General features: G+C 37.0%; 1 protein-coding gene, 2 long non-coding RNA genes and 1 pseudogene across 3 annotated transcripts; 2 read left to right on the top strand and 2 right to left on the bottom strand.

The window, feature by feature from the left end:
- Nucleotides 1–1,019: 1,019 nt before the first annotated feature.
- LOC120001863 (dihydropyrimidinase-like) lies at nucleotides 1,020–5,827 on the bottom strand. Its single transcript, XM_038850366.1, has 13 exons — nucleotides 5,647–5,827; nucleotides 5,253–5,420; nucleotides 4,924–4,975; nucleotides 4,130–4,399; nucleotides 3,759–3,970; nucleotides 3,456–3,576; nucleotides 2,960–3,047; nucleotides 2,746–2,824; nucleotides 2,356–2,443; nucleotides 2,196–2,236; nucleotides 2,046–2,098; nucleotides 1,737–1,893; nucleotides 1,020–1,497 (listed from the first exon to the last, which is right to left on the bottom strand). The coding sequence occupies exons 1-13, from the start codon at nucleotides 5,731–5,733 to the stop codon at nucleotides 1,306–1,308; spliced, it is 1,608 nt and encodes a 535-aa protein (XP_038706294.1). The 5' UTR covers nucleotides 5,734–5,827; the 3' UTR covers nucleotides 1,020–1,305.
- A 3,184-nt stretch (nucleotides 5,828–9,011) lies between these two features.
- Nucleotides 9,012–12,243, bottom strand: LOC120001865. Its single transcript, XR_005469049.1, has 2 exons — nucleotides 10,522–12,243; nucleotides 9,012–10,394 (listed from the first exon to the last, which is right to left on the bottom strand). It is a non-coding gene; the product is annotated as an uncharacterized LOC120001865 (long non-coding RNA).
- A 257-nt stretch (nucleotides 12,244–12,500) lies between these two features.
- On the top strand, nucleotides 12,501–15,814 carry LOC120001864 (annotated as a pseudogene).
- Nucleotides 15,815–18,117: 2,303 nt separating this feature from the next.
- LOC120001866 lies at nucleotides 18,118–18,979 on the top strand. The gene is made up of 3 exons (XR_005469050.1): nucleotides 18,118–18,220; nucleotides 18,317–18,492; nucleotides 18,612–18,979. It is a non-coding gene; the product is annotated as an uncharacterized LOC120001866 (long non-coding RNA).
- Nucleotides 18,980–19,596: the final 617 nt, after the last annotated feature.

Below are 19,596 nucleotides of genomic sequence, written 5' to 3'. Positions count from 1 at the left end.
AGAGTGAAGACCGACTCAAAGACCATAACCACAAGGTCGGACCCAAGTAACCTAACTAGCTAACAACCCAGAACCAATTGAATATGTTTTGGGGAACAAAAACCGTGGAATGAGGAATCATCTATCATATAAAGAAACCTACAAGTTCTGCATATGAATTGGGGCACAGTTCGAGCCCATTTCAAAGTAGAACAATAGAGGAAGCAGCTAACTGGATCAAAGACATCGATAACAGGAGCAAAAACATGCAGCTAAACACTCTTCAACTAGGCCTTAATTACGCAATGGGCTGTTGATAAGGCAGGCATTGTCACTATTTCATGGATGGGGGGCGACCACCTTCCATATATCACTGTTCTGCTTTTATTGCAATATTAACTGAAAGAATAGATTTCTTCAGCCCACGCAGCAGACAGTGAAGAATTGGCCACACACTATCATCTGCACAGGACCTTGTTACGAGTGAAATGTAAGTTTCGGATCTTTGTTTGATAATTCTTATAGTAAGAACTCGGAAGAAGGATTATGTTTCAAGGAGAGGGAGATTGACTCTTATCGATAACACTTCATCAAATTTACAGGTCTCCTCGAGTCAAAAAGCAATGGGACCATACAACTAATAGATAAAAAAGAGGAAGGTTATGGTAAGTATCATAGGAAGTAGTAGAAAGATTGCTCAGTGAAGTGGAAATATGATAAAGGAATTAGCAATCAAGACGATTCAGAGGTTTTGGAATCAAAAATCGCAAGAAGTCCTACAAAGGCTAAAACAGGATATATCATGATGGTTACAAAATGTTTGAAATTTACGAGTTTCTAAGATTAAGCAGGAAAGCTAAGGTGGAGGTGAATGATAAAGTAATGAGTAGTGAATTGATTGGAATATTCTTCACACTAACAAAGCTACGGATTTCCTGGAACTAAGGATGCTCATCTACAAAGTAAGAAATAATACACAACATATACTATCCAAGTTGAAAGTGGAAACTGCACAAACTATAAATTACAAACCACATGCATAATCCAGAGAACTCAAAATAAACTATAAACTATAAATTACAAACCACATGCATAATCCAGAGAACGATTCAAATAGTGAAGTTAACCGGAGAAACATGGACCTTGCATGTTTTTATGTATGTACATCTATAAAAACATTTATGCATACAATTCACAGAGCTAGATACAGAGCAATTAATTAAGAAAACCAGCCATTATCTTTCTTTGTTCAAACTTGACCAACTTTTGAGTCGTTCTACCACTTTAAGCCAAAAAGGAAAAGTATTCATTCTACTCACTGGGATTTCAAGTGGTGGATTTAAAACGCTTCACCGGAGCACGAAGAGATGATAGGTACAAGGCATCTGCCTTATCAATCCCATGGAAAAGATAGCTGAAAGGAGGCATTTTAACATATTTTCCGGAACCAGGAATAACCTTGAGTTCATCATTTTCCCAAACAACTCTACCCCCAGCAATTGTCACTTCAACCTTTCCCTGAGCAAAATACCAATTTCTTTGAAGCATAAGCCAAAAGCCAGGTTGTTACATAATGCAAAAATACACAGGCAGATGAACATGAAATCATCAAGTTTCTGAAAACTTACAAAGAAAAACATCTTTCAACAAATTAATGACGAGGAAATTATGCAGCATGCAAAAAGTTATTATAAGGATGCGTACATAGTCATATTTGGCATATCAAAGTGAAAAGAAGAAGAGAAAAAAGAAATTACCTTCCCTTTTCTACCCTCATAAACATTTATATCCGATCTAGAGTGGTGAGAACTTGCACTTATTTCAAAGCTCGAGTTAGGGTTGAATATGATTATATCTGCATCAGATCCAGCAAGAATTGCTCCTTTTCTGGGATATATATTGAAGATTCTAGCACTGAAACATCCCACAAAAATTAAATCATTTTACATGCTTAGGTAAATAAGGATTCAATTGTCAAATGCTTACTCCATACATGATCTTATATATACCAGGAACACATTTTGGAGATTTTATACTCTATTTAACATAGCAACATGCAGACATACCATTCAGTGCTTGTTAATCGCACGTAATCAGTGACAGAAATTTGACCCGATTCCTGGAAGATGCTCGGAAATTTAAGATGCCATTTTATGGAATATTGATTTTAGTTCAATCAGGTTTATTGAAACCCAGAGCCAAGTATCTGAGCTTACCACCATGCTATCCCAAACTAGATGCATCCTCTCCTCCATACCTACATTCCAGAGGTCCCCATAAGATAGGCATCAGAAAATAGATCAACTTACAATGGGCAACTAGAATGAAAAATGGAACACAGTAGACTTAGAAAATGGCAACAGAAACTTGTCTTACCATTGACACCATTTGGGATATACCGGAAATCATCAACCCCCAATGCTTTTTGAGTGGAGTTGAACACACAGTTATCAGTTCCTATAAGCTGCAAAGTGTAAGAAGTACGATGGGAATAAGATAATGTTGAATCAGCATATTAAGATCATTTCGTAGGATCTAAGAATAAAAAATATTGTGCCTGTAGATTTGCAGCACTTGGCTTATAAATCAAGCTAATCCCTCATGAGACGATTGTTAGGAGATAAACGCATGGCTAACATAGATACCAACTTTCTTACTGGCAGCTAATCCAATAACAGGTTAAACCTTGCAATAGAATTAGTGACAGGGAACTTAAAACTTAAAGTAGTTATACTTGCACCATATCACTATTGATGAGAGAAACACCTGGAGAACTCCCGTTGAAAGAGCAGCTTGTAGAGCCTTGCTATGTCCTGATGCCCTAATAGGGGGACTCATCACATATCTGTCATGCAAGTAGGACACATTACTTACTATGACAGAGGAAACTCACTGTGCCATTAATTACCTTTTAAAGAATGTGGTCTACGAAATTCATAAAAGACGAATGATAAAATATAAAAGGAGTGTGAGTTGTTACTTTGCTGCATTGGTGAAGTCAGGGTCCCAAAGCCCAGACTCATCAAGGAGTAAGCCAGAAAGTATCGGTTCCCCAATAACCCTCTGCCCTGCAATTAGAAGAAGCAACCCCAGAATTTTTATTTTAAACACACCATAAACAGCTCAAAAGTATGGGTTTATAGATTATGTCTGATAAGTCAGGAAATGAAAACATGCTTGCTGAATTAGGTCTATGTTCTCTTGTGTTAAGAATGAGAACATCAGCAAGTAACCAAACTCTCAAAAAAAATGAGAACATTGCTGAATTAGGTCTCAATTGTTGGCTGAAGTATGAAGCTATGTTTCCCACTTTTCTAATAATTAATGGTACTGAAGACGATGGAAATATGTGATGAACGTAATTTTAGTGACATAGCTAGCGATGTACAATATCATGAAAAGTTTATGATTACAATCTTTGGCAAAATTGTAAGAAGATACTTTTTTAAAAAAAAGAAGAAAAGGAGACTATTTACCCAATTTTCGAGCTTTAGCAATTTCTTCCATCGCATTGATGCTCATGACATGAACTACGTAGAGAGGCGTGTTCACAAAAGCTGCCAAACGAATTGCCCGAGAAGTTGCCTCTCCTTCCAACTGCTTGTGGATAGAAACAAAGAACCAATCAATGCAGTACAAATGGTTAACAATCAGAGCTCAGAGTAAGAAACAGACAGGATTAATATAGATTTGATGACACTGAGGAATATGCTAAGAATGAGAACATCAGCAAGTAACCAAACTCTCAAAAAAATGTAAGAAGATATTGCAAGAAATACCACTGGGGGCCGAGAAAGAGCATGTCCCTCCGGACCAGTAATACCAAGTTCTATCATTCTTTTCTGCCCTTCATATACAGCGTCTCCATTTTCTGCATGGACCATAGCCAAGGCACCTAGAGACTTGCACTTCTTCAATCCTTCTAATAGAAGCTCATCATTGATCATAAAAGAACCCTTATATGCCATGAAAAACTTGAAAGAGTTGATACCTACAGGAAATTTAACAGATAGAATTATGTGTATTCATTGTGCATGCAAGCATCTAAAAACCCCAAAGGAAGCCATTGGTAACAGTCCACTCACGTGACCCCAAATCGCAAAGAGTAACCAAGTTTGGCTTATAAAACCTGAAAATTAAGTACACTTACCTTTCTCCTTAACCACTGTTTCCATTTCTTTTGAAACAACTTCATCCCATTTGGTAATTGCCATATGGAAACCATAGTCCATACATGACTTCTTAGCTTTCTTCTCATAGACTTCAAGGCCTTCCATCAAATTTCCATTAACTGGTATAACAAAGTCAATGTGCATTGTCGTTCCACCGGCTAATGCTGCAGCCTGACCACTGAAGAAGTCATCAACTGTCTCTGTACCCATAAACTCCATATCCAGGTGTGTGTGAGGGTCAATTCCTCCTGCTTATTTACAAGGGAAAACAATTTTTACAGTAGACGAGGATCACATTGATATGAAACATTGGCGTTGGAGATCGTAAAGAAGGGAGTAGTTTCCTTCCGGACTGAGTTCAATAGCAGAGCAAAATTACAAATGCATGATTATTTTTCATATAAAGAATGAACATATCCACTGTGGGGAACAGGGAGTCTCCCGAAATTTAATATGTATGCTGAGGAAAGGTTAGGATTTGGCATGATGAGATCAATGAAATCAGATGTATCAAATTGTTCAAAATGGGATGTTCCCGACAGGTACAGGGTAAAACACACACATATCGACATTTACACAAATTTTAGGGAGATCATGGCGTGAAGAGAGAACAGCCTGTTAGTGCCTCATGCCGATATGGTGAGCAGCATCGAGGCACAATAAGCCATAGATAGTGCTTCTTTTTTTGATAAACTAGGTAGTGCTTTAAATGTCATACCATCTTGAAGATCATTAACCATGAACATTAGGCAGTCAAATGTGAAAGCTTAACCTGGCATGACAAATTTTCCAGTCGCATCAACTACAGTGACATCATCACCAACCTGCGAATTGCAACCAAATATCACACAACTGAAGTCCGTAAAAAGAATGGTACGGGCACAATTCAAAAATGATTGATTCATTGAATAGAAAAATTGGGACCGATTAGTTCGATAACTCTCTAGCAAGTAGTTTAAAAGAAAAAAACAAAGAACTAAACAAAGCAATTGCTACTTCTCTATCACTGCGACACAAAACAAGCGACTTCACAGCCATTTTCTAGCATCAAAACTACAAACAGAATCAACTCAATTTAATTAAAAGGTGAAATAAATATACCTTGATATTAGGTTCTACAGCTACAATAATCCCATCCTCCACATAAACATCAGCATTGTCCTGCTTGTGAGCATTTACAACGGTTCCTCCCTTGATCAAGAGCTTTGTCGAAGACCGGGATGATATTCCACACTGGGACTCACCAAATCCAATTCCATCTTCACAGAACTGTTTTGATTCAGTCAGATAAGGAAATTTCCCGAACATGAACAGTAATTATGCAGTCTGGCTACTAATAAGCTGTCTTCAATCAGATTATTTCTTATTGGCTACCACAAATTTTCTCGGTAAACAAACAAGATTTAAAGCTTAATTATATTTTTCTCTAGAGAATCTTCAATCCAAAAGAGTGCAGAGAACACAAGAACACGAGTGGAGATACTATATAGAGTACCTGGTCTAGTTGCGTGTTTGAAGGAGAACCGAAGAAGAAAACTGAGAGGGAAAAGAGAAAGAAGAGTCGTAGAACGATGAGCTCCATTCACAGTGCACAGAGACTGCTTGATCATCCACTACACACAAATCTTGATTGGGGCTGTGGAGCAAGCTTATTGATGAACAAGAGAGGTGCATGATAAAACTTAAAACACGCAATGGGTCCCACGGGAGATCCCTTAGCCGTTCCAAAGCCGACTGTGGCGGCCGAATATTTCTTTTGGGCCTTACGGATGTCGCGACGTTATTGCTTGGTTGAAACTTGAAACTAAAGTTTGGCGGCTTGTGACTGTTTTGGGTTCGTGGACATCATTGAGGCCCCACTGTATATGTCGGCCAACTCAGCTTGTGGGCTATGCTTCACGGGCTTACAGGCCCACGGGAGAGATTACCGTTTTTTTCCTTGCTTTATTGTTCATTTTTTTAAAATAATATAATCCCTATAAGACCCGGGAAAACAGAGCGGCGGCATAATAAAATCCCTACTGGAGAGACTAAAGCGCGCAAACCTACTCTCCCAATTCCTAATCGACGCTGCATCTAATCAGACATTGCCGGAAACCCTAAGGCTGTTTGCCTTATCGAAGCCGCTGGAGATGGCGTTCACCTACTGTAGTTTCGCCAGAGGTTCTGCTAGCTACTCGAGCTGTTCAATGGAGACACTATTAGGGTTTCAAAGCGAGATAGTGTCTATTGATAACCAGCATCGTCGTCACACGGTTACAAATTGGTACAGTGGTAGAATTGGGACTGGGAGTATGTTAGATATTCTCTCTTCTCTTCTTCTCCCCGCAAGATAGCCTGTGCGCTTAGAAGAGTAAGGCGCGCTGCTGCACTCCCTGATTTCTCATTTTACGAATAATGAATTCCTAGGGCTTATCGGAAACTTTTAATATGAATCCTGTTAGACGAATCTGAACATCGGATACTTTTTCCTCGTAGTCAAATTTATAACGGGATGTTAGGGTTTAGGACTTTGGTGATGCCAAACATTTGAAAACATCGTTTTAAATTTATTTTTTTTCTGGCTTATTCCATTGCTTCGTAACTAGTTTTCCCTGCAACTACTACAGATTTTTGTGTCTGAGATCGTGTCTTCTTTTCTCTCTAATATTAGCTTAATACCTTTTTTGGGCTCCAGATATCTGTATGGAGAAGCAGAGGCTGTTTACCTGTCACAGTTGATATCACGGCTTCAATTATTGAAATTCAGCTGAATGATTCTTGTTTCTATAGGTAAGCTTTCTGAGTTTTACTTCTCAGTTTCTTTTATTGCTTATGGAATGGGGACGCCATGGAGAAAAAGAAAAGCAGACAAATTAGGATTAATATTCTGGGTATTTGTTTTGCTCATGAATTTGAGAGTTAGAGAAAATATAAATTGGAAGATAGGTGCGGAAATTCTGAGGAGCAGAAGGAATAAACAGTTAATTATAGGAGCTGAAGATGAGCGATGAGAACCAAGGGTTGTATGCTTTTTTGTCTATTTTAATTTTCTTATTTGTGTTTTCGTATTTGAAAAAAAAAATTTCCCTTCTCAATCGCATTTTTTGAGTATTATATTCACGAGCACAATTTTTCCTTCAAATGTTTAGTAGTGGGAATGACAATACCAAGTGATTCTATACATTGTATTGAATGGCAATTATTCGGTGAGAGTTTTACTACCTCATTCTTTCCTCCTTTCTTCATGACTTTCTTTTTCTTCCAGTGATTGGGTACATGATTGAGGATAGCCATTCCCAGCACTTACAACCTCTTCTCTCTCACTTGTGGCCATAGTAAGTTTTTCTTACTTGTGGCAGGCATGCTTCATTCATCCAGATCTGTAGGTAAGACTATCTTCATTGTAGGTTTAGTACGTTAAAAGTGGTTGGGGATTTCCAAATAATTAGAATTGTTTGTGGGTGCTATCAGCCTTGGGCTTCTTATTCAAGAGATAATAGAAATCACTTATTTTGAAGTAAACTGGCCAAAGAGAAAAGGATGTGAAATTTTTACTATTTTAAACTGATCAACTGTAACTTGAATGTAATTAGCTGATTTGTATGCTTACTGGTAATAAGCCATGTGCCCCATAATATAGAATATAAGAACCAAGTTAAATTTGAATTTCAAAAAAAATTAAGTTTAGGAAAATTGTACTAAGTGCCATGATATGTTTTTTGATGTTATTGATTTACTACCCTGTTGTCTATTTATCTTTTAATTTTTTTAAACTGCTATTAAAAAGGTCATATGATAGTATGAGACCTTAGGTCAAGAAGCTCCCTTATAGGGCTTATGTTTTTAAGATTCTCTTCTATTGTAGCTGTATTAATTGTATGTGTTCTGTTTGAAGCTTGGGTGCTTCTTCAAGTGTTCTAGGAATTATTGCTGAAAGTTTTGATATAACAACTCATTGGAATGCTAAAAGACGCAGAGATGAGATCTCTCGTTGCTGATGCAGATGCATATATTTTCGGGTACAAGGAAACAGGTTAAAAAGACCCTTAAAGTTCTTGTAAGTTTGTATTCATTGCTCTTCAGAAGGAGTGTCTGCTTTGTTGGAATTCTTGCTTAAATTTGCTGATTCCGACTCCTGAGCTGGCCAAGATATGTGTTCTTTGTTGGATGATTGGAACTGGAAGCTTGTGGTGATGAAATTTGCAAGTAAAGAGCCAGAGTTGCTTCTGAACCTTCTTAAAGCCATACTTGACAGGATTGAAGCTCAAGAAGCTATGAAGTACGAAATAGGTAACCATTAAGTCAACTTGTTTTTCTTCTGTTCTCTGGTTTGCATATATCTGGGTTTCGTTAAGTAGGAACTTATTTAACAAGAATTTATTAACTTGTTCTTTTGTCCTCTGATTTGCATATATCAAGCAATGACTTTCTTTGCAAGTTTTTATCAGAAGCCTCGTGTCCATTTTCGCTCGTTCAGTTTTGATTAGTACATAATAGATGGATTTATTATGCCTTTATAGATGGATTTGAAGTAACATGGTCATTCCTCACTTGAAACAAGTACATAGGAACGTACTTAAACTTCGAATCCTCCGACATGCTAAAAACAATTAATAATAAAAATCAATATTATTTATCAAAAACAAAAGAACATCGTTGAACTTGTTGCTCAGAAATTTCTTCGTCCATTTAATCATTCTAGATTATACATCAAGGCATTGTTGTCGGACAGAGTCGAAAAGAACTATGTTGTAGCTTTGCTATAGTTTCTGTAATATAACTGGCTTTCTTTTACTTTGTATTTGTTTATCTTTTCTGAATCTTATTCAGGAACGCAGTCTCGCACAACGTTGGAGCCTACTATGGACTCTTGCCAAATTGAACAACTTTCATCTATGTTTTCATGGCTTGTGGGACATCTTGTTGATCTAAAGCGCCTCAATGCTCCAAACATTCTGCAGCTGAGAACGACGTCATTTCATTAAAAATAAATATACCAAATGCAGTTTTGAAGGAGCTCCAACATAAATGTCTTCTGGTGGTATCAGCTTATGGCAAACACCAGCTTATGGATTCAGCCCTTCTTCTTGCACAGCTGATAGGTTGCAGAACTGTCTTGGAAAAACTCCAAAAACTCAATGTAGTAAATGTTTATTGAACTCAGATATCACGGAAGCCAGAGTCAATCTTCTGCAAGATGTATCTATCCGTCATGCAGCTGGGAAGCTAGAGTTGGTTAAACTTCGCCGAATGAAAAGCAAAGTTAAGTCAACAGATGAAAATGAGAAATTCAGATAGATGGGTTGTGGCAAAAGCTTGGAATGTGCTATTGGCAATTTGGCATGTTCCCTCGTGCCCTTGGATCTTCTTGCTGTTTTCCTGTTCTCAGCTTTGATGGTGGCCATGAAAAGTTTAGAGGCGCATCAAAAAGGAAAGAGACTTGGGTACTTGACCGATGTAGTGGCAGAACAGAAACTAGCTCTGATATATATTGGGCAATGAAGGTTCTGAGATGAGTAGAAGGAGAACCTGAGTTGGAAGTGGATGAAGGGAACTGTAGTCACTTGTGAATCAGATGGTAAAAATTTTCATTATTAGGTGCTGCCGTGCTGGACATCTGATGATAAATTGCGTTTGTAAGAATGTTGGCCAAGAAGAGTTGATTGCCACTCAGTCTTCTGTAAGGATTCTGGACATCTGATTGCCACTCATTCTCTATTCCTGACATTCTTCTATGAAGATTTCCGGGGTGACAAGACTCCAGAGGTACGTTATGCTACTTTCTACATTTTTTCTTGCAGTCTGTATTCTTATTTGTTGGGTGTTTTGGCCTCACATGTTTTGCGTAATAGTTAGAACTGTGATAAATCATCTGTGAGCATTTGTTAGTTGTGCATATGTAGTTTTGCTCGACAGATGATGTACCAGCACAACTAAGAGCCAGAATACTATCCTTAGGACATGTGATACCCCTGCATATTTGGATGCCCCCATTCCCTAAAGCCTCATTAGGTTTAAAAACACAGCCTTGAGCTTCTTATGATGCAATCTGGGCTCTGAGCACTTTTTTTTAATTTGGGCCTGCATTCTTGGTCATAATAATAAGGAATTGGGCTGTTGGACTGATTTGGGGCTCTTGGATTCAAATTTCAGCATGCTCATTCTATATTCTGGCATGAAGTTGCTCAGACATTTGTGGAGAGAAATCCATCTGTATTTCCTTTGACTTGCATGATCCTGCATTTCGTACTTGTGTCCAAACTGTTTCACAATTCAAATCATGTGGCAGTCTTATGAATTCTAATGTATAAACTGAACTTTCTGTTCATTGTTCATTCATTCCCAACAAAAGTAAAAGACATTGATATGCAATAATGTTCTAAATTACCTCGTGATCGAACAGCGGTTATCTGATCATCCCACAATGATGTCACAGCAACATGATCTAGTGGTAGAGGAAAGCCCAGCAGGGGCGACCTGAGAACACATGACCATAGCAGGCATGTGTTCTCAGGTCGCTCCTGTAGGAGTTCTCCACGTCTGTCTCTGTTTTTTTACATCTGTCTATACTGATACACATTCTGCCCTAAACAGGATGTAGATTGTAGTGGTAAAGGGTGATTCCATGTTATGTTATTTATATAGAGAACCACATTATCTGGTACTTCCTTCAATTGTACTACAAAACAGTACAGATTCATTTTCGTTTCCATGATTGCTGAAGATGGAGTACCACTTGTACAGTTGTACTCCCATCTGTTCTACAACAACCTCATTGTACTATGTCAAACTCCTAGAAGTATTTCTCGGGTGTCTGAAAAAATCTGATTTACGACTTGTACAGTTGTACTCCCATCTTTAGTCTTGTAATTCAAATTTCAATTTTATTTAGGTTTTTTTTTTGGTTACTCTTAAAAGTATTACGAATGAATACAAACATGAGCATTGCACTGTATATAAAGAGGCGAATCTACAATTCAATTTTTAGAAACAGTCACCTCCACATAATATAATATGTGGGGATAATGTGTGTATATATTGTGGTCTCTCTGCATAGTATGTAAATGGGTAAGATCTGCGTGTATCACTGTATCATGCTTGTTCCTGGTCTCATCCACAAGGATTAATGAATTAATTTTTCTAGTGCTTCATCACAGCTGGACTGGTATTGTTATAAACTATGGTGAAACAAGATATCTCCTGGTGATCTTTTAAGATTCCATGACCAAAGAGTATCTTTTTAACTCTTTATCTTTTTGAATAACTAAGAGTATGAAACATTAATCTATTTTTCCTAACGGTGATTGAAGAAACTAAGTCACGGGTACGTTTTGGAATGTACAAGAAATAAATGTCGCATCATAGCACGGGGTACCCCTAAGCCTTAAACTGGACCCTAAACTTTTGGGGTAAGCCCAAAGTTCAGTTGACGACTAAGATTATGTCATACATTTCCTAGCTTATCAGCCCACTCATGAACTATTTGGCCCATGTGCGAGATGTTTTATATAGTCAGATTCATTTGAATACATATCCATTTGATCATACGAAGCCCACTGGTGAACTATAAAGCGGCAAAAGCGCAGATACAAGATGCTGCTTCCTTCTGTTTGACCCAACTCATATCAAAGCTAATCCATGGGCCTTGGGCCTCCTTAGGGTCTGTTTGGTAGAATGGATATCATAGAAAATGATTATCATCATTGTAATAGCATAAGATTTCAAGTTTTCTTAATGGCTTTGCATGAATATATTATTGTTTTTGCTAGTTTTTGCTTTAGGATTTTGAAGAATAGTTTCTTGGACTGATGTGAGGGGGAAAGGACCCCGCAACCTCACATTCATTATCAAAATCTTTCTATCTGTCTATCTATTTTCTTCTTCTTGTTGTTCCTTTCTCTCTCATTTGTGTGTTTTTGTGTTTTTCTTAGGGATTATACAGATCTCGAGGTTGTTGGGTTTGGATGGCTTCAATCCCAACTACCCAGATCTGTTTTCCTCTACTTCATTGATATTGTTTTTAAAACACAAATTAAATAAATGCTCACATGGGTCTTTGTATAATTGTATCTAGACTTGTTTTCAATCAATTCGTGTATGTGTTGTTTCTTGTTCCAGGTGTCACAGACACCCACGAGATCTTTACTCTTTTAGCTACCCCACCACTTGGATTGGATTTCCCTAAAGGGTTTATTATTTTATTGTGTTTTTGGTCTGTCTTTCTGTTTCTTCTCGCTTTTGAAGGACAGCTGTACAATATGTCCTGTTTTTGCTCATTTTGATTAGCGATTAAAACCAAAAAAGGAGAAAAAGTTTGTTCCTTTGAATTCTAGATTGCGTAGGCTGCTTTTCCCTATCAAAGTTTGCATATTTTTCATCTGCAGTTCGTGCAACAGATACGAGAGAACCCACGTAGTTCTACCGAGTTATAGACTTTGACCAGTAGGAGGAGTCGGAGGATAGACCCGCTAGTGGGTTGGTGGGCTTCGCATGAATCAATACGAAAAACCCATATATCTATTGGTCGTCTTCATTTTTTTTGAATAGACCACTCTGCTTTCTTATGGAGTAATGAGTATTTGTTTAGTGATTCTGTTCTTTTCAAACAATTTAAGGTTTTGCCTCTCTGTTTTTTCTTTACCATTGGTTTTTCCGCAACTGGGTTCCTCCATTCGATCAGCTTATGCCAAGCTTGAATTCGGCCCATTGTAGAATTTGACCTCCTCAAATTATTTATTTTTTAATTAGGGATGCTACTTTACTTTGCTCATAACTTGTTTCTCCTTCATTTTCCTCTTTAAGTACCTCCCTCTCAAGCCACCCCCACCATGGGCATCTGAGATGAGGTTGCTCTCTCTTTGTTTCTGGAAACAAGTTTCAATCTTCTCCATCTCCAACTTCATAAAGAACACTCTTTGTAGACTCTATATTACTGGAATTCCCTCAACAAAAGAGATGGGTTCCAGTCTTCAAGTTGAAGCCACTAATGAGTGCTCAGGTATGTCTTTGCTGGACTTGCCTGAACTGACCTTGGAATGCATTCTTGAGAGGCTACCACCATCAGGGCTCTGTAGTATGGCTGATGTTTGTATGTCTCTGAGGGAAAGATGTGTTAGCAATCACTTGTGGGAAAAGCATATGAAGCAAAAATGGGGTAGACTAATGGGTCCAGCTGCACATAGAGAGTGGCAATGGTACCTAGCTTCCAGAGATTCAGTCAATCTCGGGCAAGGTAGACAGAGAGGCCTAATGAAGCTTCTCTCAATAGTTTGGCCTTTTTGGTGGGTAAGATCAAGAATTGTTGACAGCACCAATAACAGCAAGCGGAGGAGTTATTTGCCTGTTGATTCAATCATGTCTTGGTACTTAGCTCTCGAGACTGGCAAGTTTTGGTTCCCTGCTCAGGTCTACAATCGTGAGGTATGCCATATTTGATTGAGTCTCTTTGGATTGTTTTTGTTATCTAGTCTTGATAACATGTTTTGTGGTGCAGAATGGTCATGTTGGGTTTATACAATTATACTGTCTTGCTATGATGCTGAGCTAAGCTATGATCCCCGGGCCGATACATTCCTAGCCAGGTAGATTGTAAAGGCTGCTCTTATGGCCAATACTAATGTAGTAGGTGTTGTTTGGAAATGACGAATAAAAGTTTTTTGGTGTGTTTCAGGTATCCACCGCATGGTAGGAGGGAAAGTTCTATTGAGACTAATGTGCCTTGGGAGAGGTTAAGAGCACCCGTTGTTGACACATCCCCTTACGATCTTCACATATCTGATTGTTTGAATGATTTACGACCCGGAGATGACATCGAGATTCAGTGGAGAAGAAACAAAGAATTCCCATATGGTTTGTTCTTCAACACCCTTAAATGTGTTCTTTTTTGTTCAATTTTCCATTTTCTATATTCGTTTTGTTATTTATTCTTTTTATGAGGTTATTTCACATATGATTGGTAACAAAATTTCTTATTAAGGACACGGTTTTATCAATACACAAACATATGACAGTTGGATATGTAATTCTGTCAACTTAAGTAAAATTCGTCTCTAATAAAATTTGATGTATGGTATTGCAGGATGGTGGTATGGTGTTGTCGGTCACCTTGAGCCGTGTGATGGTAACGAAACTCACTGCCACTGTCGAAACAATGGTGAGTTTATTTCATTTCCTTCATCTTGCACTTGGCTCATTGTGTTCCATTTGATTGCCTATAAAATGAATGAAAAGAAATTGAAGAGAAGGATAAAGTGATAATAGATTGTAGAACATATTTTCTTTGATGAGAGAAATGTAAAGTCAGCCTTTTTTGGTGATGAAAGTTCTTTTGTTCGGATAGTTGTCCACCTGCCCATTCTTTAAATCCTATTTTTCAATATCATGGACCACTTCTTGTGCCATTTTAAATTGGTCCCCAGTACAGATTATTGTCAGTATGTCATAGTTTCTACCAACATTATCATAATCCGTGTCTAAGTCAAATATTTATGGCCAACCACACTGAAAGATCGAATTGTCTCCTATGGACTTTGTTTCTTTGCCAAGTTAGAATTTTTTTTGGATTGTGATGATTTCTTGTATTATTGGGGATCACCCAATTATATTCATTTGTTGGTACTTGTCTTTGTGAAACCTATGGAGCTCAACTGTATTTGTGTAAAAGGCACCGCCATTATGATCCTGATATATCGCAGGAAAACGATTCCTATTGTCTTCGATACTCATGACTTGACAAAGATAGGAATAAATTAATGAATGGTAGCCCATCTTCTTTTTACATCCCACTTGTTGTTTGCATAAGGTGAAACTTTAGGAGTCATAGAAATCATGTTCATTTGATTTTAGGTTGAATGTTGAACTTGTTTCAATCCTTTGGCCCAAAAACCGCTTTGAGAGTGACATTTTTTATGTTTTTATTAACTGATTTTATCTGAACAATCAGAAGATGGACGCTAAATTTTTTACTTTACACTGTCCTTTACTGGATATGGAATTTGGTTGTGTACTGGATATGGAATTCAGGTGATTGGATGCTCATCAGATTAGTGTCGGATTTGTGTTAACAGACAAAGTGGTGTTGGAGTTCAATCATTACACCCCTGGCTCACCATGGAGGCGTGGAACAATCAGCAGAAAAGACCATAGGGAAGAAGGGAATGAAGCAGATGGGTTTTATGGTGGAATCCGAAAGCTTAAAAGTAATGAAGAGATTTCCATGTGGAGGAGACTTTGGCCAGTAGAAGTATTGGAATAGGCTTTCTATTTTCGTCATCAGGTACTACAAAAGCTTACTACATTTTTTACTGTGAATGATCCTGCACAAAATTGCCACTTATACCGGGTTAGCGCGCGAGAGCAAGTTAATGGTGAAGACAGGGCTTGGATCCTCATCAACAATGGTCTTCTACTCTTCTACTTGTACTATGACTCAATTTTTTTCATTAAGGATTTCAAGGCTGTATATGTGCACCTTTCATATGAACTGCCTCCATTGGTACAATTTTGATGTTCCATATGGAGTTATAACCAAGAAATATAGAAGTTTAAGCAGCTGATGTTTTCGCAATGTGCAAGGCTTTGATGCCCTCCAGCCCATATAAGATAATAGTTCTGTTTTGGCATGATGAACTCTTGTTTCCTTGTTGTACCTGGCTGCAGTGAAAGCCCATATTTTAATGCCTTATTTTGTAGTTTTTCACTATATTTTAATTAAAGATACCCAAGCCCTATAATCTTCACATATCTATACATCTATCTATCTTCTATACATATATATAAAGCAGAGGCTCTAACAATAGCTCTTATTTTTTTGACACCTGGCCTTCTAAAACTTCCTGTTTCTTCCTACGTGGACACTCTATAATCCCTTTATTTGTTTTTCAGACGCTCTCAGCTATCTCCCTATTTCTCCAATACACTTTCTCTCCAAACGTCTCTTGCGGCAATAAAAGAAGCAGAAAAAAAACGGACAATCTGAAAGCCTTTTTTCGTTCTACGTCTTCTGCTCCCCTTCTCTATTTCCATCTCCCAACATGTCCGTTCCCATATCCCACCAACCAAATCGGCAGGATCTGTGGAATCTGAACGGATCAGATCCGATTGGATCTTATCGTAGACCTGTTGTTCGTTTGTTGTTTACGTGCTTCGTCTCCATTCCCGTCGACTCCACATCTCGATTCCGATTTCTTTTCTCCTCATATCTTGTATGGTTTGGCGATGGGCTCTTCTCCTCTGATTGTTGTTAAATTTAATTTGACTTATTGTTTATTTTATTCAATAAACCTGGATAGTCATTATGTATTGATTGAAAAACAGAAGAAGCGACACTTTCGATTATTGTTCTGATGCATGTATTGGCCGAAGTATATAATAGTCGGAGCCGAATCGAAGGCAACATTCATTCCTTCTCTTATCTAACTTGAATCCACATTTCTGGTCATCTGTCAGCAGAGTATCTAAGTTGATGTGGCGTCTTTGTTTTGGACAAACTAATCTGCTTCAAACGGTGTCAAAATTCAAGTGGATGAGAGTCTCTTATTGAGCCTGAGGTTATAGCTTGCTGGCCAGTGAAGTCTTGAATAAATAACTTTTGGTAGTTCAAGGTTAGTTTTTTTTCTTATTTTGTTTTGGGAATGGATTTGCGGTTCTTTTTCAAATCTATAGTTTTTGATGCGAATTTCAAATCGCTTATTGGATTTGAACCTCAGGCCAAATAAGTTGCATATACATAACTGAATTTTCTGAATGTCATTTGTTCAAGTCTCTGATGCACCCAATCATGTTAAATGAATAAGTTTCTTATTAAACTTCCATGTATTTAAATTGAGTTGTTTTTAGTGTTAAAAGATTCATTGTTTGTATTAGGATGTATAAATTTATTTGGAAACACTTTAGTTGAAATAACTTTTGAGAGTTCAAGGTTAGTGGTTTCTTATTTTGTTTTGGGATTGGATTTGCGGTTCTTTTTCAAATCTATAGTTTTCGATCCGAATGTCAAATCGCTTGTTGGATTTGAACCTCAGGCCAAATAAGTTGCATATACATAACTGTAATTTTCTGAATGTCCTTTTTTAGAAGTCTCTGATGCACCCAATCATGTTAAATGAATAAGTTTAGTATTAGACTTCCATGTATTTAAATTGAGTTGATTTTAGTGTTAAAAGATTCATTGTTTGTATTAGGATGTATAAATTTATTTGGAAACACTTTAGTTGAAATTTTTGTGCGAAATTCTTCGTGTTTTGGTAGTGAGGATTGAAAAAAAAAAAGAATTTTTAACAGAATGAGATGTTAAACCTGCAATTTTTTTTGTGTTTAGTCATCTGATTTTAGTTTGGCATTCTGTTTCCAATGCCAGGGTGGCTAACAGTGCCATAGTTTTGTACGATCAGCCCCTTGATTTTTTTCCGTTCTGCTTCGCTTGAAGAAAAGCATAAGGTAAACCAATATTATTGTCTCCAATATTATTGCCATAGTTTGGCATGCGAGATTGTTTAGGAGATTTAAGTTACAACAAAGTAGATTAAGAAGGTTTGGATGGATGTCCCATTACTTTTGTTTTTTGCTATTGTACTTCAAAATTTAGGTATGGTTTTTTTAATATGTTTTTAGCAGGACCATTTTGGGGATCGCCGTTGAGCAGAGGTTTAAATTTGCTAGGTATAAGAGAAGTATTTATGAGGCGAATAAGGTCTGGTCGTGCCCTTCATTTTGGATATTTTTTATGTTTTGTGTTGTGAAATGGTCTTTCATGTTCTGTCTTATTTTATGTGTATTTGTTTGTTATTTTCAAATAATAAATTCTAGGAATTGGTTTTTCAAGTTTAAGTTTATAATTTTGCAATTGTTTTTCAAATTAAATTTTATATATATAGTTTATTGTGAGATTTGATTTTTTATTTTTTTCCCTGTATTTTTTGTATTTTTTAAATCTCCAAAATTAAATTAATTTCTAAAAATTTATATTGTGAAAGAGAGGGAAAGGGACATTCTTGAGATGATATTGGAAATGGCTTTTCATGGATTGAGTGGATGGTCGTGTCTTGGATGTTTGCTGCCTGAATCATCTGCCTATGTATTTCATGGAGGTATTTTTCTTGGTGAAATTCAATGTTCTTTGTTGTACAAACTTTACCCCTATTAAATACTAATGCATTTACCATGCTTTTGTGTACTTTTCGAAGAACATCTTTCTCCTAGCTGTATTGGACTTCAAAATCATATTCCCAATAATTTACATCTACAACATTTGAGGCAAAAATACAGGATGCGAGACATAAAAGAATTTCGATATTGCATCAGAAAAGGTTGCGATTATTGGCTTCAGTATCTCATACTGCTCTATCTAATAGTTCTGTAGGTAAATTTTTTGTTTGTTTGTAGAAATTGTATTTATATATGTTTTTTTTGTAATGCCTGATAATTATTTATGAGTTAGTGTATTACGAATGATATTGATTACTATATATTTTTTTCCAGAAGAAGGTCAACATGTACAACATGTAAGGTTACAATACATAAATTCACGATTTCCAAGACTTTCAATGTTGCGCCAGAAGAGGCCGCAATTATTAGCTTCAAATTCTGTCCTTGGGTATCTTGCATCGGGTGCTGGTGTGCCAGTGTCAATTACTCTGATTTTTGGACTTCATGGTTCTACTTATAGTTTTGTACCAAGTTCTTCGATTCTTATCAGACCTAACACCATATTTGTGCAGTCAATAAAGGTAATTTGCTTTGCCACTTTGTGAAGTTTAATTATACACAGTTTGTTAAACGTGCTTTGGTAACCTCATATATGCTTTTATTAAGTTGAAGAGTTAAGTGAAATAAGGCCTGGGTTAACATTGTATGGATCGTATATATCTCCACCTCTTGATGTTGTATCTACTTGGTCCGAAACTATAAATGCCTGTGTTCCCGCAGTTTCTCCCAAGGCAAGTTTGATTTATGAGAATAATGTCATTGTCTTCCGAGTTTTTCCTTGAGCTTAGATTTGATTTAGTCGATGAATTTGAGTTCATGATTTTCTCTATTCAGGAGTTAATATATTTTCTTCATTATGAATCTCTAGCAAATATCAAATACTGTGTCAAATCTGATAACTCTATTTATCTCATTATTGCCCAAGGTATGGTGACAAGCTTCTTTATCAATATTCACTAGCGAAATATGTCTTTGTCATCTTTAAGTGGTCTTATATGTCTGGGTATGCATGAAAGTTCTACGAACTCATGGAATTTCTTTATCTCCAAGTATCATTGGAGTTGTCAAAATCAAAGCAATTGTAAGAAAGATCACTGTGTCATGGGCCCTAAAGAGGGTGCAGTATAAATCATTTAGTTGTGTACCTGTCAACTATAATGGTCTCTGTACCTAATATAGTTGTGTGAAAAAAAAGATTGATTTGCAGCACTGCCTGTACAGTTTAATCCAATGATTAGAATGCAACCGTTACACAAAC

The sequence above is a fragment of the Tripterygium wilfordii genome, chromosome 7, assembly GCF_013401445.1.
Source record: "Tripterygium wilfordii isolate XIE 37 chromosome 7, ASM1340144v1, whole genome shotgun sequence".
Taxonomy (NCBI): Eukaryota; Viridiplantae; Streptophyta; class Magnoliopsida; order Celastrales; family Celastraceae; genus Tripterygium; species Tripterygium wilfordii.
The sequence above is the reverse complement of the archived record's forward strand: the minus strand, read 5'-3'. Positions and strand labels throughout refer to the sequence as shown.

Bases quoted from the DNA above. Each gene is read 5' to 3' on its own strand.
- LOC120001863 (XM_038850366.1), bottom strand. From the start codon at position 5,733: ATGGAGCTCATCGTTCTACGACTCTTCTTTCTCTTTTCCCTCTCAGTT. The intron at 3,577-3,758 runs GTATTTCTTGCA...ATCCACAAGCAG, and splicing joins CTCTTTCTCGGCCCCCAGTG to TTGGAAGGAGAGGCAACTTC. The intron at 2,099-2,195 runs GTAAGCTCAGAT...AGCATCTTCCAG, and splicing joins TAGTTTGGGATAGCATGGTG to GAATCGGGTCAAATTTCTGT.